General features: G+C 43.1%; 2 protein-coding genes across 2 annotated transcripts; both read left to right on the top strand.

Moving 5' to 3' along the window:
* Positions 1 to 1354: 1354 nt before the first annotated feature.
* Positions 1355 to 8383, top strand: LOC143826592 (vomeronasal type-2 receptor 26-like). The gene is made up of 5 exons (XM_077315429.1): positions 1355 to 1575; positions 2006 to 2297; positions 3830 to 4684; positions 5315 to 5528; positions 7470 to 8383. Exons 1-5 carry the CDS (start codon positions 1355 to 1357, stop codon positions 8381 to 8383), a joined length of 2496 nt encoding a protein of 831 aa, XP_077171544.1.
* A 1945-nt stretch (positions 8384 to 10328) lies between these two features.
* LOC143826591 (vomeronasal type-2 receptor 26-like) lies at positions 10329 to 16826 on the top strand. The gene is made up of 5 exons (XM_077315428.1): positions 10329 to 10549; positions 11488 to 11779; positions 13014 to 13868; positions 14470 to 14697; positions 15933 to 16826. The coding sequence occupies exons 1-5, from the start codon at positions 10329 to 10331 to the stop codon at positions 16824 to 16826; spliced, it is 2490 nt and encodes an 829-aa protein (XP_077171543.1).
* The last annotated feature ends 7417 nt before the right edge of the window (positions 16827 to 24243 follow it).

Raw genomic sequence — 24243 nt, 5'->3', positions numbered from 1 at the left:
TGAAAATTAGACACTCTTTTTTTCTTATGCACAGCTCTCTGAAGCAACGAAAGCTTCAACAGGCTCAAAACCTGTTTCATTTGTTTATTTCTTACATTTGTGTACCACCCTCCCCGGAGGCTCAAATAATAAAAGAACAAAGAGACCCATCAGATTGGTAAATAAAATAAGAGCCACAATGATATTTATAAGTCAACTGCGACCTTCCAAAGAGCTACATAATAAATTTTATAATTCAGTTTGCTAGGGTCATTATTAATACTTAATATTCAATATCTAATCATGATTTTAAGGCATGAGATCTGAATGCATATATTCCATTATTCTTGCATTTATTTGAATAAATGCAACAGGGCAGTAGAGGGCTGGAAGAAGAAGCAGGACTGGTTCTGTACAGGGAAAGGACTGAGCAGCCAATGAGAACAGACTAGTAGTGGGGGGGATGGAAGCATGGAGAGTTTGGCTTTGGAAGAGCTGGGTTTCAATGTCCCACTTTTGCCTACCAGGTGGAGTCCCAAAGAGAACGATTGTCTCTCCCCCTCCTCCCAGTATCTCTCTGTCTGTCTGTCTGTCTGTCTGTCTGTCAGTCATATGACATGTGCCCTGGAGATCCAAGTATTGTGTGGCTGGTAGGAGAGGGGTTTTGCCGTTGCCTGCCTCCATGTCATGACCTCAGATGTTCCTTTGAGAAATTATCACCTTAATACTTGGAGGCCTTGCGTATGAATACTAGCTTTCAGTTTCCTTCGGTCAGTGAAGATAGGTATAAAATAAGGTCACCAGATTGTTCCACTTTTGGAGGGACATCTGGGGGCACCTGCCAAATTGTACTTATGTTGAAATTAAAATATATATCTTACAATATATAACAATTAATATATATATTATTATTATTATAATTATTATATTGTTTTATTATTATTATTATATTATTTTTGTGTTCTACCAAGTCTCCTTCTTCTTTTTGTTGCTCAGACAGCCCAGCTGTCCGACTAAAGCGAGAAGAAAAGTTTTGCTGCAATTTGACAAACATGTTTTTGCCTCTTACTGTGCTATAGACAACTCGTTTGAAGGGTGGTTCTCTCCTCTGTCATTATCCACTTTCTTCGGACTACTGCTTTCCGGAGTCCCAAAGGAATTTCAACAGTCATTAGATGAAAAGAGCATCTCTGGATGATGCTAGAAAGGCAGCTGTAGTTATGCACAGTTGGTGGTATGGCTAAGGACGGGGTGGGTTATACTACCTGTCATATGTGGAACTGTATTCAGGTGGTCATTCAAGTTAGACGGTTTCAAACGGGAATTCTCCAAGAGGCATGTGAGTGGACAGGACTCACTATGAACTGATTGCAAAATGGTCTCGTTTGTGTTTGTTATGGTGCTGACAGCATTATACTGGTCCACAGGAAAGGTTCATGATGCCAAGTGCACCATCAGGGAATCTCTCGCACGTTTTCACACATATTCTCAAGAAGGAGATCTCATCATTGGGGGAATTAGTTCTTTCGTCTCTACAACGGCAGATCAGATGAATTTCAATGAACCACCGAAAGACATGGCGTATGACACGCCCTTGTAAGGACATTTCCCCCTCCCATACCAATTATCTGTGCATATCATGTCTGGGTGGGGTGCCAAATGTAGGTTGTTCCCCCATCCACACCTTTGTTCATGGGATTGAATAGAAAACCGTAGTGTTTCCAGTTTGCACTTTAAGGGTGGTGGTTGTGAAATCACACATTTTCAAATAAATCCCCCAGCTTCTGTATTCAGTAGAGCCTGACCGGACGACAGCAATAACTCTTGTGGGATACTAAAAGATTAGAGAATCACCCCAAATACAGAAATGTTATATGAAATTAGAAAGGGATGAATATTTTAATGGACTCGGACCTCACTACGGTTCAATGAAATCCAATTTAATGATACCATATTCGATATTTCTAGCCAGATACAATGATATTTCATGCAATGTTGCTTAGTTCCTTTGTGTTTCTTATCCCAGTATAAGGACTAGCTATTACCAATACGCCCTGGCTCTGGCGTTTGCTGTGGAGGAAATCAATGAAGAACTCCGGCTCTTACCCAATGTCACCTTGGGCTTCCACATCCGTGACATTTACATGAACGAGCGGGAGAGCTATCGTGCCACCATGCAGCTTCTCTCTACCAAGAACCGGTTTATTCCCAACTACAAGTGTGACTTCCAGAGCAATCTGATAGCAGTCATTGGAGGTGCTGAAGCGAAGACGTCTCTCTACATAGCAATGGTGTTATCCCTCTACAACATCCCACAGGTAGGCTAGGTAAGGATGCAGGATATGAAGGGGCTCTAACCAAAACAGCATCTCTCCTCTATTCAGGGAAGAGCCAAGCAACGAAAGAAGTGTCTTCCCAGTGCCCCGTCCCTTCACGATGTAAACATCTATCCATAAGAGAATATTGTGATCCTAATATTGAAAAACATTCTTCAAAGTCCCTGTCCACAATTCATATTTTATAGTTCTTTGTATTTGTATGCTGTCTTGCCAGATGACATTTGGCATAGTTGTTTCATAATGAGGTGAGAATTTAGTAACTGGAGTTTAAATAGATTTGAAGCATATGGAAAGGGTTTCCAGATCCAATATTGGCCAGGACTAGCCCTCCAGATGGACATTAGAGAACGCCCTGGAGGAATACACCCTTGGCAACCAGGTGAATATGCCTGCAAAGAGCTGGAGCTTTAAATGAACGAAACTAAATGGTAACTAAACTGGGAAATCCTATAGTTGATCCGAGGCAGCTAAATCTGTTCTTCTGTCTGATCAAGGGAGGTATCATGATTGATTGATTGATCTTATCACATGCCGTGTGTATAATGTAGCCAGGTGGTCCTAAGATTGTCCGGCAGACCGGCAAGAGACATTCAAAGGTGGTTTGCCCTTGCCTGCCCCCACTGCCACGGTCCTGGGATTCCTTGGAAGGGAACATACAGGCCATCTAGTCCAACTCCCTATTTAGCCTGAAGCATCCATGATAACTATCAGTCCAGCAACTGCTTGAGGATGGCCAGTGAGGGGTGTAGCTCACCATCTCCTTAGGCAGTTGATACCACTGGCTAAACTACTCCGATAGACATTCTTTTCCTGATATCTAGCTGGTACTGTTCAACACATGACTAAAACCCATAACTGCGGGTACGATCCTCTGCTGTCAACAGGGACTGTTCCCTGCCTTCCTGCAAGTGGCAAGATTTCACATTTTTAGAGCGATCATTGTCCCCGCTCAACCTCCTCTTCTCCAGGCTGAACATTCCCAGGTCCTTCAGCCTTTCCTCATAGAGCTTGGTCTTCAGGCCCTGGATTACTCTCATTGCTCTCCTCCACACCCTCTCAATGTTGTCCACATCCTTTTTGAAGTGAGGCCTCCAGAACTGCACACAGGACTTCAGGTATGGTCCGACCAATGCAATATGCAGTGGGGCTATGACAACTTGTGATTTGGAGGGGATCCTTTTGTTGATACCGCCCAAGACTGCATCCCCCCTTTTTTTTACCTCTGCAACATACTCTTCTCTCCTGTTTCACAGCTTACAGTATGCTTTCATAAATCATTGATCTCACATCATCAGATGTATCCATCGAGTTCTTCTCCATGCATGTCACTCTCACAGGAAAGGAAACTATTTTCATTTCATCTTCACAAACGACCAAAAAAGGGATCCCAAAATTTATTATCACCTGGAAAGCATGCACCGACTTGAAGATTCCCTCATAAACATTGTCATGTTTTGTAAACTTTTCACTCTCACTCCTTACGTTCCCTTCCCCATGTTGACTTCCTCCAGCTCGCCTATGCGTCTACATCACTAATGCAGGAAATATTCTCGGGACTGTTCATGTACCAGATGGTCGCAAATGAAGCCCAACAGTACGAGGGGATCCTGCATTTTATTCTGCATTTCAGGTGGGTATGGATTGGGCTCATTGTCGCTGATGATGAACGTGGAGAAAGATTTCAGCGAGGAATGCTTCCTTTGTTTTCTCAGAATGGCATCTGCTCGGCCTTCACACAAGCAATCCATCAGGTCTCCATGATAACTTTTGACATGATGAAAAAAGGATTCCAAATCTATAACACAATAATGGAGAGCAGAGCTGATGTGGTTGTCCTCTTTGGAGACACGGGTTCCATCTCATTTTTTAGATGGATCCTACGCCTTTTCGATTTAGAATTCACAACAGTAAAGCCAAAAGGGAAGGTTTACATTCTGACCATTCAGATGGATTTTACATCTTTTTTCTATCAAAGAAACTGGGACAACACCATGTTTCATGGCACCATTGGCTTCAAGGTTCACACCCAGGAACCACCGAGATTCCAACAGTTTCTTCAGCACAAAAAACCTTTCGGGAATAAAGGAGATGGCTTCATCAGAGAGTTCTGGGAACAGGCTTTCCTCTGCCAGTTCTCTGATGCACGGGTACAGATGGGTTTTGATAAAGTTTGCACTGGGCAGGAGAAAATGGAGAGCCTTCCGGGGGATGTTTTTGAAATGAGTATGACTGGTACTAGCTATAGTATCTATAATGCTGTCTATGCCATAGCACATGCTTTACGTGACCTGTCTTCATCTCCTGGTGGACACAGAAGAATGCTGAAGAGAAAGAAACCTAACCTTTTCCATCGACCCTCATGGCAGGTAACTGTGAATGAAAACCATGACTCTGGCAAGAGAGATGTATGCAAACCGTTCTTTTTAGCACCTCTCCAGAAAGAAGAAGAAGAGTTGGTTCTTATATGCCTCTTTTCCCTACCCGAAGGAGGCTCAAAGCAGCTCACAGTGGCCTTCCCATTCCTCTCCCCACAACAGACACCCTGTGGGGTGGGTGATGCTGAGGGAGCGCTGATATCACTGCTCGACCAGAACAGCTTTATCAGTGCCGTGGCGAGCCCAAGGTCACCCAGCTGGTTGCATGTGGGGGAGCGCAGAATTGAACCCGGCATGCCAGATTAGAAGTCCGCACTCCTAACCACTACACCAAACTGGCTCTCTAAAGGGAGGGTAATCTGGTTTATACAGGCCAGAAAGGATACCTGAATTCATCTCCATCCCTTGTTTCCTGTCCCATTCACTTTAGACTGTCACAGTTCTCCAAGTTTCAGCCTAGTTCACCATTTTCTCTGAGGGACTTGGGGATATTCAGCCCGGAGAAGAGGAGGCTAGGAGGGGACAGTCCAAGAGGAGGTTGAGAGGGAATCAGCTGCACACAATGTTTTCCAAAAATGAGCTTCATTTGTGTCTTCATTTGTGTCTCCCTTTTCAACCTAGCTTCACCACTTTCTGAAAAGGGTCTCATTCAATAACAGTGCTGGGGAGACAATTTCATTTCATCCCAGTGGAGAATCCAACCCACGGTATGATATTGTCAACTGGCATGTTTTCCAAAATCAATCTTTTTTCAAAGTCAAGATTGGAGAGGTTCATCCAGAAGCTCCAGCAGACCAAATGCTGACCATCCATGAAGAGAGCATCACGTGGAACAGTTGGTTTAACAATGTAAGGTTGGCCTTCAGAATCTGGGAAAACGTCCACTAAACAAGTATGCTATACAAACATGAACTTTGGTACCACAGTGTTTTTTTTTTAAAAAAGAACTATGTTAAGGGCCAGTGTGGTTATGATGGTTAAGAAGGGGGGCTCTAATCTGGTGAGCTGGGTTCAATTCTACCCTCTTCCACCTGCAGTCAGCTGGGTGACCTTGGGCTAGGCACATTCCTGTTTGAGCTTTTCACACAGAACAGTCCTGTCTGGGCTCTCTCAGTCCTTCCTTCCCCAAAGGGTCTTGGTTGTGGGGAGAGGAATTGAAGGAAACTGTAAACCACTTTCAGAATCTCTTGGGTAGTGGAAAGCAGGGTATACAACACAACGCTGCTGCTTCTTCTTCCACGAGGAAGACTAAAGGGAGGGTAATCTGGTTTATACAGGCCAAGGATTTGATAGGAAAACCCATCCTCTCAAAAAATGTATGTATAAAACAAAGTTAAGCAAGATTTTCTACCTGAGAGCCACATCTCACTTGCTGGTCACTCCTTCATTTTGAGACTCCTACAGGTAGGGAACAGCAGGGCACCAAAACCAACTCTTCTTCATTTGATGTCCCATAATGATTGTGGGTTAATGAAGAGACAGAAACAAAAGGGTTTCAATCTCTCCTTTTCCCCTCTTCTCGTCTCTAAAGATCTTCTTTCCTTGGCCCATTCCACACATGTTGGATAATGCACTTCATTTTGCATTTGCAGATGAATTTTCCTTTGCAAAACAGGGAAATCTACTTCCAAAATGCATTATCCAACGTTACCAGAATTGTTTTAAACTGTTAACCACATGTGGCCCTTTCTGGAACCTGTGGCAGGGAATAGTAAAAAGAATTGGGTGAGTTAAACACAAACTAGCTTCAAACAAATTCATTTTTTGTTCATTATTACTACTTTTAAAATAAGGCTACTTGTTATATTAAGAGCACAAGTTGTGAATGAGGGGTGTCTCTGGCACAATCCTTTCCCATGTACACCCTTTAAAGAACAGTCAAACATGCCAATTCTTTCAACAGGGACAATCAATTTCAAGGAGGGGGGTCTAAAGTTCTCCAGAGTCTACAATGAAGCTCCAGATGATGGGGATTGGTCCCCTGGAGAAAATGGTACCTTCATAGGGCAGGTCTGTAGCATCATGGTCATGAATTTCTAGGCACCATCTTTGAAACCCAGAGTTTGCCCACCCAAGCTGAGACCACTTCAAAGGAGTAGGATGTAATGCTTCATCATTTCCATAATGTGTAACTGCCCAGCAGAAGTAATTTAACATATGGAATTTTGAATGAAGCAAATACAAACACAAATGACAGATGAGAATCAAATGTCCTGGACTATACACCATGAATAATTGGGAGAAACAAACGTGACGTTATTTTAGATGCAACACTGACAGTAAATTTGTCTGCCTCACGTATGCCTTAGACAAAGCCCCTTTCAGTCTGCACTCAAAGTTGCCATCCAGGTTCCAGGAAGGAAAGGAAGGAGGGAGAGCCGTTCTGCTGCTATGGCTGCAAACAGTGTCCAGCAGGGAAGATTTCAAATGAGAAAGGTAAGAACTTTGCAATCCAATCTTGAGAAAAGGATCACCCTTTCAAACACAGGAGGGATCCTCCTTCTGGGCTGTTTGGAGTTCTGAAGTAGGATTTGGAAGACCCAACTTCAAATCCGTATCACCCATGGCAGCTTGTTAGGTGATCCCAAACCAGCACTGCCTTCCAGGGGTCAAAAAGCTTTGAAAGGCTGACCTGGAGGAAGAGGGGGGGGGGAAGCCACTTGATGGATAATATAATACACTCCGGGCATGACTAATATTCCAAGCACAAGATTTTCTGTCTCTCTTTAATATCACCTAACTATGGAATACTGAAATGCCATATTTGTTTGTTAAGATGCAGATGACTGCTTCCAGTGCTCAGAAGGTCAATATCCAAATGGTGACCAAAATGGATGCCTTCCCAAGGGTCTCAACTTCCTCTCCTACAGTGAGCCTTTAGGGATCTTCTTGGCCATTCTGTCCCTCTCTCTTTCCTTATCCACATCTGTGGTGCTAGGAATCTTCATCAAGCACCAGAACACCCCCATTGTCAAAGCCAACAATCGGGACCTCACCTATTCTCTCCTCATCTCCCTCCTGCTGTGCTTTCTGTCTTCTTTGCTCTTCATCGGCCAGCCTGACCAAGTGACCTGCAAACTGCGACAAACTGCTTTTGGGATTATCTTTGCTGTGGCTGTTTCTTCTGTGTTGGCTAAAACCATCACCGTGGTTTTGGTTTTCATGGCCACTAAACCAGGATCCAAGATGAGATCATGGGTGGGGAAAAGACTTTCTAACGCTATCATTTTGTGCTCAACGTTGGTTCAAGCGAGTATTTGTATAATCTGGTTATATACCGATCCTCCATTCCCAGATGTTGACTTTCATTCTCTGGCTGTAGAAATCATCTTGAAATGCAATGAAGGCTCATCCAATATGTTATTTTACATTTTGGGGTACATGGGGTTTCTGGCTCTTGTCTGTTTCACTGTGGCTTTCTTGGCCAGGAATCTTCCCGACACCTTTAATGAAGCCAAGTTCATCACGTTCAGCATGTTGGTCTTTTGCAGTGTGTGGGTGTCTTTTGTTCCAACCTACCTGAGCACCAAAGGGAAATACATGGTGGCCGTGGAGATCTTCTCCATCCTGGCTTCCAGCACAGGCTTACTAGGCTGCATTTTTCTCCCGAAATGTTATGTCATTTTGCTGCGGCCCGAGCTGAATGACAAAAAACAGTTAATGAGGATTAGAAAGGGAAGAGAGATTTGAAATGTCTAGTGGTGTCTTATAGTAGAATAGTGAAGTCTTCCTTGCAGGAGATGTGAAAACATAGATTTGCAGAGTACTCGGTCTGATTACCTAGTTTATCAAGGCTTGTCTAACATTTGAAAAAGTTGGTCGTTGCTTTTTAGCTGATGTTTCAGACATGGAGTCAATACAGATACCAAATTTGACGTGATTACTCTACAATGATTACTCTACAGAGCCCCACAGAGGTATTTGGTCTTTGTGATGAACTCATGTACTGAGCTGGATCTTCCAGACTGGCCTGATCTCATCAGATTCTGTATTTAAACAAGGTCAACTCTGGTTAGTTCAGGGATGGGATGCCACCGAGGAAACCCAGCAAATCATAGCAAGCCACCTTTCTTAGTCGGTTTCCTTGAAATCCCATACATTGGCTATGACTCCATAGCATTTTCCACAACCATGAAAAGCCAAACAGTACTGAGAAAACCAACAATAAACTTATATCAAGAATGCACATGGGGTTTTTTGTTTTTGTTTTTACTTCATTTTCTTGTAGAATTTTCAAGGAAGATGCAAACAGTTCAAAAGCAGATTAAAACTAGACATGTTCACAGAATGGACCAACCAGTTAACAGCCAGTTTCAGAAGAATTTCCTTCATCAACTTATGAAAATTACACACTCTTTTTTTCCTATGAAGGAATTTCCTGAAGCAACAAAAACTTGAACAGGCTCAAAACCCGTTTCATTTATTTATTTATTACATTTGTATACCACCCTCCCCGGAGGCTCAAATAATAAAAGAACAAAGAGACCCATCAGATTGGTAAATAAAATAAGAGCCACAATGATATTTATAAGTCAACCGCGACCTTCCAAAGAGCTACATAATAAATTTTATAATTCAGTTGGCTAAGGTCATTATTAATACGTAAAATTCAATATCTAATCATGATTTTAAGGCATGAGATCTGAATGCACATATTCCATTATTCTTGCATTTATTTGAATAAATGCAACAGGGCAGTAGAGGGCTAGAAGAAGAAGCAGGACTGGTTCAGTACAGGGAAAGGACTCAGCAGCCAATGAGAACGGACTAGTAGTGGGGGGATGGAAGCACGGATAGTTTGGCTTTGGAAGAGCTGGGTTTCAATGTCCCACTTTTGCCTACCAGGTGGAGTCCCAAAGAGAACGATTGTCTCGCTCCCTCCTCCCAGTATCTCTCTCTCTGTCTGTCTGCCTGTCTGTCATATGACATATGCCCCGGAGATCCAAGTATTGTCTGGCTGGTAGGCAAGGGATGTTCAGAGGTGTTTTGCCACTGCCTGCCTCCGTGTCATGAACTCGGGTGTACCTTTGAGAAATTATCACCTTAATTTTTGTAGGCTTTGGATTCGAATACTAGCTTTCAGTTTCCTTCAGTCAGTGAAGAGAGGTATAAAATAAGGTCACCAGATTGTCCCACTTTTGGAGGGACATCTGGGGGCACCTGCCAAATTGTACTTATGTTGAAATTAAAAAATATATATTGCAATAATTTTTGTGATCTACCAAGTCTCCTTCTTCTTTTTGTTGCTCAGACAGCCCAGCTGTCCGACTAAAGCGAGAAGAAAAGTTTTGCTGCAATTTGACAAACATGTTTTTCCCCTTACTGTGCTATAGACAACTCGTTTGAAGGGTGGTTCTCTCCTCTGTCATTATCCACTTTCTTCTGACTACTGCTTGCCAGTGTCCCAAAGGAATTTCAACAGTCATTAGACGAAAATAGCATCTCTGGATGATGCTAGAAAGGCAGCTGTAGTTAAGCACAGTTGGTGGTAAGGCAAAGGAGAGGGTGGGTTATACTACCTGCCGTATGTGGAACTGTATTCAGGCGGTCATTCAAGTTAGACGTTTTCAAACTGGAATTCTCCAAGAAGCCCGTGAGTGGACAGGACTCATTACAGCAATGAACTGATTGCAAAATGGTCTTGATTGTGTTTGTTATGGTGCTGATAACATTATACTGGTCCACAGGAAAGGTTCATGATGCCAAGTGCACCATCAGGGAATCTCTCACACGTCTTCACAAATATTATCAAGAAGGAGATCTCATCATTGGGGGAATTAGTTCTTTCGTCTCTACAACGTCAGATCAGATGGATTTCAATGAACCACCAAATGACATGGCGTATGACACGCCCTTGTAAGGACATTTCCCCCTCCCATACCAATTATCTGTGCATATCATGTCAAGAACTGACAAGCTATTCTGATTGCATTGAATTCCAGGATTTTAAAGATTAACATTTTAAAACTGTTGTCTTCACCTGCAACCTCCATTTCCATCCCATGGTTCTCTGGGGAAGGGAGAGGTTCTATGACTCAGTATAGAAAGCACTTAGAAGAAGAAGAAGAAGAGTTGGTTCTTATATGCCACTTTTCCCTACCTGAAGGAGTCCCAAAGCGGCTTACAATTGCTTTCCCTTTCCTCTCCCCACAACAGACACCCTGTGAGGTGGGTGAGGATGAGAGAGCCCTGATATCACTGCCCGGTCATAACAGTTTTATCAGTGCCGTGGCGAGCCCAAGGTCACCCAGCTGGTGCATGTGGGGGAGCGCAGAATCGAACCTGGCATGCCAGATTAGAAGTCCGCACTCCTAACCACTACACCAAACTGGCTCTCAACTTAATTGGTTGGCTTTTGGCTATGGATCGCAAACTCATTTCTTAGCCAAAGGGATGCTCATGGAAACTCAGTAGGCTGGGTGGGGTGCCGAATGTAGGTTGTTCACCCATCCAGACCTTTGTTCATGGGATTGAATAGAAATCCCTGGTGTTTCCAGTTTGTACTTCTAGGGTGGTGGTTGTGAAACCATGCATTTTGAAATAAATCCCCCAGCTTCTGTGTTCAGTAGAGCCTAATTGGACGAGAGCAATACATCTAGTGGGATACTAAAAGATTAATCACCTCAAATACAGAAATGTTATCTGAAATTAGAGAGGGATGAATATTTTAATGGGCTAGAACCTCACTACGGTTCAATGAAATCCAATGTAATGATACCATAATCAATATTTCTAGCCAGATACAATGATATTACATGCAATGTTGCTGAGTTACTTTGTGTTTCTTGTCCCAGTGTACGGACTAGCCATTACCAATACGCCTTGGCTCTGGCGTTTGCCGTGGAGGAAATCAACAAAAACCTCCGGCTCTTGCCCAATGTCACCTTGGGCTTCCACATCCGTGACATTTACATGAATGAGCGGGAGAGCTATCGTGCCACCATGCAGCTTCTCTCTACCAAGAACCGGTTTATTCCCAACTACAAGTGTGACTTCCGGAGCAATCTGATTGCAGTCATTGGAGGAGCTGAAGCGAAGACTTCTCTCTACATAGCAACGGTGTTATCCCTCTACAACATCCCACAGGTAGGCTAGGTAAGGATGCAGGATATGAAGGGGCTCTAACCAAAACAGCATCTCTCCTCTATTCAGGGAAGAGCCAAGCAAAGAAAGAAGTGTCTTCCCAATGCCCCGTCCCTTCACAATGTAAATATCTATCCATAAGAGAATATAATGATCCTAAAATTCAAAAACATTCTTCAAAGTCTCTGTCCATACTTCATATTTTATGGTGGTTTTTGGATTTGTATGCTGTCTTGCCACAAGACATTTGGCATAGTTGTTTCATAACAAGGTGAGAATTTAGTGACTGGATTTTAAATCCATATGAAGCATATGGAAAGGGTTTCCAGATCCAATATTGGCCAGGACTAGCCCTCCAGATGGACATTAGAGAATGCCCTGGAGGAATACATCCTTGGCAAACAGGTGAATATGCCTTCAAAGAGCTGGAGCTTTAAATGAACAAAACTAAATGGTAAATAAACTGGGAAATCCTATAGTTGATCCGAGGCAGCTAAATCTGTTCTTCTGACTGACCAAGGGAGGTATCATGATTGATTGATTGATTGATTGATTATATCACATGCCGTGTGTATAACGTAGCCGGGTTGTCCCAGGATTGTCTGGCTGCCAGGCAAGAAACATTCAAAGGTGGTTTGCCCTTGCCTGCCCCCACTGTCACGATCCTGGTATTTCTTGGAATGGATCATACAGGCCATCTAGTCCAACCCCCTATTTAGCCTGAAGCAGAGCTTGGTCTTCAGGCCCTGGATTATTCTCATTGCTCTCCTCCACACCCTCTCAATGCTGTCCACATCCTTTTTGAAGTGAGGCCTCCAGAACTGCACACAGGACTTCAGGTATGGTCTGACCAATGCAATATGCAGTGGGGCTATGACAACTTGTGATTTGGAGGTGATGCCTCTGTTGATACCGCCCAAGACTGCATCACCCCCCCCTTTTTTACCTCTGCAACGTACTCTTCTCTCCTGTTTCACAGCTTACAGTATGCTTTCATAAATCATTGATATCACATCATCAGATGTATCCATCTAGTTCTTCTCCATGCATGTCACTCTCACAGGAAATGAAACTATTTTCATTTCATCTCCACAAGAGACCAAAAAAGGGAACCCAAAATTTATTATCACCTGGAAAGCATGCACCGACTTGAAGATTCCCTCATAAACATTGTCACGTTTTGTAAACTTTTCACTCTCACTCCTTACGTTTCCTTCCCCATGTTGACTTCCTCCAGCTCGCCTATGCGTCTACATCACAAATGCAGGAAATATTCTCGGGACTGTTCATGTACCAGATGGTCGCAAATGAAGCCCAACAGTACAAGGGGATCCTGCAGTTTATTTTGCATTTCAGGTGGGTTTGGATTGGGCTCATTGTCGCTGATGATGAACGTGGAGAAAGATGTCAGCGCGTCATGCTTCCTTTGTTTTCTTGGAATGGCATCTGCTTGGCCTTCACGGCAAAAATCCGCCAGGCCTTAATGATAACTTTTGACATGATGACAAATGGATGGCAATCCTATGAGAAAGTAATGGAGAGCAGAGCTGATGTGGTTGTCCTCTTTGGAGACACTAGTTCCATCTCATATGTTAGATGGGCCCTTCGCAGTTTCGAGTTAGAATTGACAACAGTAAAGCCAAAAGGGAAAGTTTACATTCTGACTATTCAGATGGATTTTACATCTTTTTTCTATCAAAGAAACTGGGACAACACCGTCCTTCATGGCACCATTGGCTTGACGGTTCACACCCAGGAACCACCAGGATTCCAACAGTTTCTTCAGCGCAAAAAACCTTTTGAGAAGAAAGGAGATGGCTTCATCAGGGAGTTCTGGGAACAGGCTTTCCTCTGCCAGTTCTCTGATGCACGGGTGCAGATGGGTTTTGATAAAGTTTGCACTGGGAAGGAGAAAATGGAGAGCCTTCCGGGAGATGTTTTTGAAATGAGTATGACTGGTACTAGCTATAGTATCTATAATGCTGTCTATGCCATAGCACATGCTTTACGTGACCTGTCTTCATCTCCTGGTGGACACAAAAGAATGCTGAAGAGAAAGATACCTAACCTTTTCCATCAACCCTCATGGCAGGTAACTGTGAATGAAAACCATGACTCTGGCAAGAGAGATGCATGCAATCCATCCTGCATGGCACCTCTCCAGAATGGATATCTGAATTCATCTCCATCCTTTGTTTCCTCTCCCATCCAGCTTAGCATGTCACAATTCTCCAAACTTCAGCCTTGTTCACCACTTGCTGTGAGGGACTTGGGGATATTCAGCCTGGAGATGAGGAGGTTGAGAAAGGACAGTCCAAAAAGAGGTTGAGAGGGCATCAGCTGCCCAAGGAGGTGGTGAGCTCCCCCTCATTGACAGAATGAACCCAAAGTTGAGTGCAGAATTATTGCCAATTTTCTCCCAGTTGGTATGGCAACAAAAAGCTACAGCTGGGAACACCATTTCCTATGGAAAGCAAGACATGCCAAAAAAAGAACAAAGGAAAATCCAGATGAATCTAATAATCATAATGAAAATATATATTCAAAGATAAAACGGAACACTATAAAAATATCAGGCAAAATGTTTAATAGGATGCTTATGCAAAGTTGTATTATGAATCACTTATGCACACAATGTTTTCCAAAAATGTGCTTCATTTGTGTCTTCATTTGTGTCTCCTTTTTCAATCTAGCTTCACCTCTTTCTGAAAAGGGTCTCATTTAACAACAGTGCTGGGGAGACAATTTCATTTGATTCCAGCGGAGAAGCCACCACAGGGTATGATATTGTCAACTGGCATATTTTCCGAAATCGATCTTTTTTCAAAGTCAAGATTGGAGAGGTTCATCCAGATGCTCCAGCAGACCAAATGCTGACCATCCATGAAGAGAGCATCACGTGGAACAGTTGGTTTAACAATGTAAGGTTGGCCTTCAGAATCTGAGAAAACTTCCACTAAACAAGTATGATATACAAACATGAACGTTGGTACCACACTGTGTTTTTTTAAAAAGAACTATGTTAAGTGCCAGTGTGGTTATAATGGTTTAAAGGGGGGGGGGGCGCTAATCTGGCAAGTCGAGTTCGATTCCCTTCCGCTTCTACATGCAGTCAGCCGGGTGACCTTGGGCTGGTCACACTCCTGGTTGAGCTGTTCTCACAGAACAGGGCTCTCTTAGTCCTACGTACCCCCAAGGGTCTCAGTTATGGGGAGAGGAAGGGAAGGCAACTGTAAACCACCTTAAGAATCCTTTGAGGAGTGAAAACCAGAGTCTAAAACCCAACGCTGCCTCTTCTTCTTCCATGAGGAAGACTAAAGGGAGGGAAATCTGGGTTATAGAGGACAAGCATTTGATAGGACAATCCATCCTCTCAAAAAAAATTGGGAGAAACAAAACATAATGTTATTTTAGATGCAATACTGACAGTAAATTTGTCTACCTTACGTATGCCTTAGACAAAGCCCCTTTCAGTCTGCTCGGAAAGTTGCCATCCAGGTTCCAGGAAGAAAAGGAAGGAGGGGGAGCCGTTCTGCTGCTATGACTGCAAACAGTGTCCAGGAGGGAAGATCTCAAATGAGAAAGGTCAGAGGTTTGTAATCCAATCTTGAGCCAAGTTGCACCCTTTCAAACAGAGAAGGGATCACACTTCTGGGGTGTTTGGAGTTCTGAAGCAGGATTTGGAAGACCCAAGTTCAAATCTGTATCTCCCATGGCAACTTGTTACGTGATCCCAAACCACCATCGCCTTCCAATGGTAAAATTGCTGAGAAAGGATGACCTGGAGGAAGAGAGGGATAAAGTCACTTGAGGGAATACAGTTGTTCCTTTTCTCCTTTCAACAATCCAACACATTTTCCCTATTTCACTTCTGCCAGCTTGAGGGTTCTGAGTGTCAATAGCCAATAAAGAAAAGGAGAAAAATCTGTCTTCATAATTATAACAAAATGAATGAATGAATGAGTGAGTGAGTGAATGAATGAATGAATGAATGAATGAATGAATGAATGAATGAAAATATGTGTATATATCTATAAAATAAAATATCTGGCATGACTAATATTCCAAGAACAAGACTGTCTCTCTTTAATATCACCTAGCTATGGAGGACTGAAGTGCCATATTTGTTTGTTAAGATGCAGATGACTGCTTCCAGTGCTCAGAAGGTCAATATCCAAATGATGACCAAAATGGATGCCTTCCCAAGGGTCTCAACTTCCTCTCCTACAGTGAACCATTAGGGATCGTTTTGGCCATTCTGTCCCTCTCCCTTTCCTTATCCACATCTGTGGTGCTTGCAATCTTCATCAAGCACCAGAACACCCCCATTGTCAAAGCCAACAATCGGGACCTCACCTATTCTCTCCTCGTCTCCCTCCTGCTGTGCTTTCTGTCTGCTTTGCTCTTCATCGGCCAGCCTGACCAAGTGACCTGCAAGCTGCGACAAACTGCTTTTGGGATCATCTTTGCAGTGGCTCTATCTTCTGTGTTGGCTAAAACCATCACCGTGGTTTTGGTTTTCATGGCCACTAAACCAGGATCCAAGATCAGGTCCTGGGTGGGGAAGAGACTTTCCAATGCTATAATATTGTCCTCGACGTTGGTTCAAGCGAGTATTTGTATGATCTGGTTATATACTGACCCTCCTTTCCCAGATGTTGACTTTCATTCGCTGGCGGTAGAAATCATCTTGAAATGCAATGAAGGCTCGTCCAATATGTTCTTTTACATTTTGGGGTACATGGGGTTTCTGGCTCTTGTCTGTTTCACTGTGGCTTTCTTGGCCAGGAATCTGCCCGACACCTTTAATGAAGCCAAGTTCATCACGTTCAGCATGTTGGTCTTTTGCAGTGTGTGGGTGTCTTTTGTTCCAACCTACCTGAGCACCAAAGGGAAATACATGGTGGCCGTGGAGATCTTCTCCATCTTGGCTTCCAGCGCAGGCTTACTAGGCTGCATTTTTCTCCCGAAATGTTATGTCATTTTGCTGTGGCCCGAGCTGAATGACAAAAAACAGTTAATGAGGATTAGAAAGGGAAGAGAGATTTGAATTGTATAGTGGTGTCTTGAAGTAGAATAGTAAACTCTTCCTTGCAGCAGACCTGAAAACATAGATTTATAGAGTACAAGAAGAAGAAGAAGAAGAGTTGGATTTTATATGCCGCTTTTCTCTACCCGAAGGAGTCTCCAATCGCTATCCCTTTCTTGGTTTGATTACATACTTTTTCAAGGCTTGTCTAACACAGTAATTTTTTTGGTAGATACTATTAAGAAAAGTGGGTAGTTGCTGTTTAGCTGATGTTTGGGCCATGGAGTCAATACAGATACCAAATGGGAAGTGCTTACTCTACAGAGCATCACAGAGCTTTTTGGTCTTCATGATGAACTCATGCCCTGAACTGGATGCTCCAGACTAGCCTGATCTCATCAGATTCTGTATTTAAACAAGGTCAACTCTGGTTAGGTCAGGGATGGGAGACCACCGAGGAAACCAAGCAAACCGTAGCAAAACACTTTGCTTAATCTGTTTCCTTGAAATCCTATATATTGGCTGTGACTCCATGGCACTTTCCACAACCATGAAAAGCCAAACAGTACTGAGAAAACCAACAATAAACTTATATGAAGAATGCACAGGGGTTTTATGTTTTTGTTTTTACTTCAATTTCTTGTAGAATTTTCAAGGAAGATACAAACAGTTCACAAGCTCAGAGTAAAACTAGACATGTTCACAGAATGGACCAACCAGTTAACAGCCAGTCTCAGAAGAATTTCCTTCATCAACTTATGAAAATTAGACACTCTTTTTTTCCTATGAAGGAATTTCCTGAAGCAACAAAAGCTTGAACAGGCTCAAAACCCGTTTCATGTATTTATTTATTACATTTGTATACCACCATCCCCGGAGGCTCAAATAATAAAACAACAATCAGAGACCCACAAATAGTCCATCAGATTGGTAAATAAAATAAGAGCCACAATGATATTTATAAGTCAACCGCGACCTTCCAAAGAGCTACATAATAAATTTTATAATTCAGTTGGCTAGGGTCATTATTAATACTTAATATTCAATGTCTAATCATGATTTTAAGGCATGAGATCTGAATGCATATATTCCATTATTCTTGCATTTATTTGAATAAATGCAACAGGGCAGTAGAGGGCTAGAAGAAGAAGCAGGTCTGGTTCCGTACAGGGAAAGGACTGAGCAGCCAATGAGAACGGACTAGTAGTGGGGGGATGGAAGCATGGAGAGTTTGGCTTTGGAAGAGCTGGGTTTCAATGTCCCACTTTTGCCTACCAGGTGGAGTCCCAAAGAGAACGATTGTCTCGCTCCCTCCTCCCTCCATATGTCATATGACTGACAGGCAGATAGGCAGATAGGCAGACAGACAGACTCTCTCTCTCTCTCTCTCTGTCTGTCTACCTATCTGCCTGTCAGTCATATGACATATGCCCCGGAGATTCAAATATTGTCTGGCTGGTAGTAGAGGGGTGTTGCCACTGCCTGCCCCCGTGCCATGAACTTGGGAGTTCCTTTGAGAAATTATCACCTTAATTCTTGTAAGGATTTGGATTCGAACACTAGCTTTCAGTTTCCTTCGGTCAGTGAAGAGGGGTATAAAATAAGGTCACCAGATTGTCCCACTTTTGGAGGGACATCTGGGGGCATCTGCCAAATTGTACTTATGTTGAAATTTTAAAAATATATATTACGATATATTACAATTAATATATATATATATATTAAAATATTATTTTTGTGATCTACCAAGTCTCCTTCTTCTTTTTGTTGCTCAGACACCCCAGCTGTCCGACTAAAGCGAGAAGAAAAGTTTTGCTGCAATTTGACAAACATGTTTTTCCCCTTACTGTGCTATAGACAACTCGTTTGAAGGGTGGTTCTCTCCTCTGTCATTATCCACTTTCTTCTGACTACTGCTTGCCAGTGTCCCAAAGGCATTTCAAGGGTAATTATACGAAAATAGCATCTCTGGATGATGCTAGAAAGGCAGCTGTAGTTAAGCACAGTTGGTGGTAAGGCTAAGGAGAGGGTGGGTTATACTACCTGTCGTATGTGGAACTGTATTCAGGCAGTCATTCAAGTTAGACGTTTTCAAACTGGAATTCTCCAAGAGGCACGTGAGTGGACAGGACTCATTACAGCAATGAACTGATTGCAAAATGGTCTTGATTGTGTTTGTTATGGTGCTGATAACATTATACTGGTCCACAGGAAAGGTTCATGATGCCAAGTGCACCATCAGGGAATCTCTCACACGTCTTCACAAATATTATCAAGAAGGAGATCTCATCATTGGGGGAATTAGTTCTTTCGTCTCTACAACGTCAGATCAGATGGATTTCAATGAACCACCAAATGACATGGCGTATGACACGCCCTTGTAAGGACATTTCCCCCTCCCATACCAATTATCTGTGCATATCATGTCAAGAACTGACAAGCTATTCTGATTGCATTGAATTCCAGGATTTTAAAGATTAACATTTTAAAACTGTTGTCTTCACCTGCAACCTCCATTTCCATCCCATGGTTCTCTGGGGAAGGGAGAGGTTCTATGACTCAGTATAGAAAGCACTTAGAAGAAGAAGAAAAAGAGTTGGTTCTTATATGCCACTTTTCCCTACCTGAAGGAGTCCCAAAGCGGCTTACAATTGCCTTCCCTTTCCTCTCCCCACAACAGACACCCTGTGAGGTGGGTGAGGATGAGAGAGCCCTGATATCACTGCCCTGTCAGAACAGTTTTATCAGTGCCGTGGCGAGCCCAAGGTCACCCAGCTGGTGCATGTGGGGGAGCGCAGAATCGAACCTGGCATGCCAGATTAGAAGTCCGCACTCCTAACCACTACACCAAACTGGCTCTCAACTTAATTGGTGGGCTTTTGGCTATGGATCGCAAACTCATTTCTTAGCCAAAGGGATGCTCATGGAAACTCAGTAGGCTGGGTGGGGTGCCGAATGTAGGTTGTTCACCCATCCAGACCTTTGTTCATGGGATTGAATAGAAATCCCTGGTGTTTCCAGTTTGTACTTCTAGGGTGGTGGTTGTGAAACCATGCATTTTGAAATAAATCCCCCAGCTTCTGTGTTCAGTAGAGCCTAATTGGACGAGAGCAATAAATCTAGTGGGATACTAAAAGATTAATCACCTCAAATACAGAAATGTTATCTGAAATTAGAGAGGGGTGAATATTTTAATGGGCTAGAACCTCACTACGGTTCAATGAAATCCAATGTAATGATACCATAATCAATATTTCTAGCCAGATACAATGATATTACATGCAATGTTGCTGAGTTACTTTGTGTTTCTTGTCCCAGTGTACGAACTAGTCATTACCAATATGCCTTGGCTCTGGCGTTTGCCGTGGAGGAAATCAACAAAAACCTCCGGCTCTTGCCCAATGTCACCTTGGGCTTCCACATCCGTGACATTTACATGAATGAGCGGGAGAGCTATCGTGCCACCATGCAGCTTCTCTCTACCAAGAACCGGTTTATTCCCAACTACAAGTGTGACTTCCGGAGCAATCTGATTGCAGTCATTGGAGGAGCTGAAGCGAAGACTTCTCTCTACATAGCAACGGTGTTATCCCTCTACAACATCCCACAGGTAGGCTAGGTAAGGATGCAGGATATGAAGGGGCTCTAACCAAAACAGCATCTCTCCTCTATTCAGGGAAGAGCCAAGCAAAGAAAGAAGTGTCTTCCCAATGCCCCGTCCCTTCACAATGTAAATATCTATCCATAAGAGAATATTGTGATCCTAAAATTCAAAAACATTCTTCAAAGTCTCTGTCCATACTTCATATTTTATGGTGGTTTTTGGATTTGTATGCTGTCTTGCCACAAGACATTTGGCACAGTTGTTTCATAACAAGGTGAGAATTTAGTGACTGGATTTTAAATCCATATGAAGCATATGGAAAGGGTTTCCAGATCCAATATTGGCCAGGACTAGCCCTCCAGATGGACATTAGAGAATGCCCTGGAGGAATACATCCTTGGCAACCAGGTGAATATGCCTGCAAAGAGCTGGAGCTTTAAATGAACGAAACTAAATGGTAAATAAACTGGGAAATCCTACAGTTGATCCAAGCCAGCTAAATCTGTTCTTCTGTCTGACCAAGGGAGGTATCATGATTGATTGATTGATTGATTATATCACATGCCGTGTGTATAACGTAGCCAGGTTGTCCCAGGATTGTCTGGCTGCCAGGCAAGAAACATTCAAAGGTGGTTTGCCCTTGCCTGCCCCCACTGTCACGATCCTGGTATTTCTTGGAATGGATCATACAGGCCATCTAGTCCAACCCCCTATTTAGCCTGAAGCAGAGCTTGGTCTTCAGGCCCTGGATTATTCTCATTGCTCTCCTCCACACCCTCTCAATGCTGTCCACATCCTTTTTGAAGTGAGGCCTCCAGAACTGCACACAGGACTTCAGGTATGGTCTGACCAATGCAATATGCAGTGGGGCTATGACAATTTGTGATTTGGAGGTGATGCCTCTGTTGATACCACCCAAGACTGCATCACCCCCCCTTTTTTACCTCTGCAACGTACTCTTCTCTCCTGTTTCACAGCTTACAGTATGCTTTCATAAATCATTGATCTCACATCATCAGATGTATCCATCTAGTTCTTCTCCATGCATGTCACTCTCACAGGAAATGAAACTATTTTCATTTCATCTCCACAAACGACCAAAAAAGGGAACCCAAAATTTATTCTCACCTGGAAAGCATGCACCGACTTGAAGATTCCCTCATAAACATTGTCACGTTTTGTAAACTTTTCACTCTCACTCCTTACGTTTCCTTCCCCATGTTGACTTCCTCCAGCTCGCCTATGCGTCTACATCACTAATGCAGGAAACATTCTCGGGACTGTTCATGTACCAGATGGTCGCAAATGAAGCCCAACAGTACAAGGGGATCCTGCAGTTTATTTTGCATTTCAGGTGGGTTTGGATTGGGCTCATTGTCGCTGATGATGAACGTGGAGAAAGATGTCAGCGCGTCATGCTTCCTTTGTTTTCTCGGAATGGCATCTGCTTGGCCTTCACGGCAAAAATCCGCCAGGCCTTAATGATAACTTTTGACATGATGACAAATGGATGGCAATCCTATGAGAAAGTAATGGAGAGCAGAGCTGATGTGGTTGTCCTCTTTGGAGACACTAGTTCCATCTCATATGTTAGATGGGCCCTTCGCAGTTTCGAGTTAGAATTGACAACAGTAAAGCCAAAAGGGAAAGTTTACATTCTGACTATTCAGATGGATTTTACATCTTTTTTCTATCAAAGAAACTGGGACAACACCGCCCTTCATGGCACCATTGGCTTGACGGTTCACACCCAGGAACCACCAGGATTCCAACAGTTTCTTCAGCGCAAAAAACCTTTTGAGAAGAAAGGAGATGGCTTCATCAGGGAGTTCTGGGAACAGGCTTTCCTCTGCCAGTTCTCTGATGCACGGGTGCAGATGGGTTTTGATAAAGTTTGCACTGGGCAGGAGAAAATGGAGAGCCTTCCGGGAGATGTTTTTGAAATGAGTATGACTGGTACTAGCTATAGTATCTATAATGCTGTCTATGCCATTGCACATGCTTTACGTGATCTGTCTTCATCTCCCGGTGGACACAGAAGAATGCTGAACAGAACGAAACCCAACCTATTCCATCAACCCTCATGGCAGGTAACTGAATGAAAACCATGACGCTGGCAAGAGAGATGTATGCAATCCGTTCTCCTTAGTACCTCTCCAGAAAGGATACCTGAATTCATCTCCATCCCTTGTTTCCTGTCCCATTCACTTTAGACTGTCACAGTTCTCCAAGTTTCAGCCTAGTTCACCACTTCCTCTTGGGGATATTCAGCCCGGAGGAAGTTAGGAGGGGTCCGTCCAAGAGGAGGTTGAGAGGGAATCAGCTGCACACAATGTTTTCCAAAAATGAGCTTAATTTGTGTCTTCATTTGTGTCTCCCTTTTCAACGTAGCTTCACCACTTTCTGAAAAGGGTCTCATTCAATAACAGTGCTGGGGAGACAATTTCATTTCATCCCAGTGGAGAAGCCAACCCACGGTATGATATTGTCAACTGGCATATTTTCCAAAATCAATCTTTTTTCAAAGTCAAGATTGGAGAGGTTCATCCAGAAGCTCCAGCAGACCAAATGCTGAACATTCATGAAGAGAGCATCACGTGGAACAGTTGGTTTAACAATGTAAGGTTGGCCTTCAGAATCTGGGGAAACTTCCACTAAACAAGTATGATATACAAACATGAACTTTGGTACCACAGTGTGTTTTTTTAAAAAAAGAACTATGTTAAGGGCCAGCGTGGTTATAATGGTTAAGAAGGGGGCGCTCTAATCTGGTGAGCTGGGTTCAATTCTACCCTCTTCCACCTGCAGTCAGTTGGGTGACCTTGGGGTAGTCACAGTCCTGTTTGAGCTGTTCTCACAGAACAGTCCTGTCTGGGCTCTCTCAGTCCTTCCTTCCCCAAAGGGTCTTGGTTGTGGGGAGAGGAATGGAAGGAAACTGTAAACCACTTTCAGAATCTCTTGGGTAGTGGAAAGCAGCGTATACAACGCAACTCTACTGCTTCTTCTTCCACGAGGAAGACTAAAGGGAGGGTAATCTGGTTTATACAGGCCAAGCATTTGATAGGACAACCCATCCTCTCAAAAAATGTGTGTATAAAACAAGGTTAAGCAAGATTTTCTACCTGAGAGCCACATCTCACTGGCTGGTCACTCCTCCATTTTGAGACACTTCGGGTAGGGAAAAGCAGGACACCAAAACCAACTCTTCTTCACTTGACGCCCTATGATGACCGTGTGTTAATGAAGAGACAGAAATACAAGGGTTTAAATCTCTCCTTTTCCCCTCTTCTCGTCTCTCAAGATCTTTTTTCCTTGGCCCATTCCACACATGTTGGATAATGCACTTTCATTTTGCATTTGCAGATGAATTTTCCTTTGCAAAATAGGGAAATCTACTTTTAAAATGCATTATCCAATGTGAGCAGAATCGTTCCTTAACTTCTAAGCACATGAGGCCCCTCCTGGGACCTGTAGCAGGGCATAGTAGGAAGAATTGGGTGAATTAAACACACACTAGCTTCAACCAATCCAACACATTTCTTTATTACTTCATAAGTATCATTATTTTTAATAAAGCTACCTGTCATATTAAGGGGACAAGTTATGAATGGAAGAGAAGGGTCATTGAGTGTCTCTGGAATAATACTTTCCATGTGCACTTTTTAAAGAACTGTCAAAAATGCCAACTCTTTCAATGGGGACAATCAATTTCAAGGAGACGGGGAACCTTGCCCACCCAAGCTGGGACCTTCATCATTTCCATAATGTGTAACAGCTCAGCAGAAGTAGATTAACATAAGTAATTTGGAATGAAGCCAACACACAAATGATGAG

The sequence above is a fragment of the Paroedura picta genome, chromosome 16 (assembly GCF_049243985.1).
Source record: "Paroedura picta isolate Pp20150507F chromosome 16, Ppicta_v3.0, whole genome shotgun sequence".
NCBI classification, from domain to species: domain Eukaryota; kingdom Metazoa; phylum Chordata; class Lepidosauria; order Squamata; family Gekkonidae; genus Paroedura; species Paroedura picta.
Note: the sequence above shows the minus strand (reverse complement) of the source record. Positions and strands in the feature narration are given on the sequence as shown.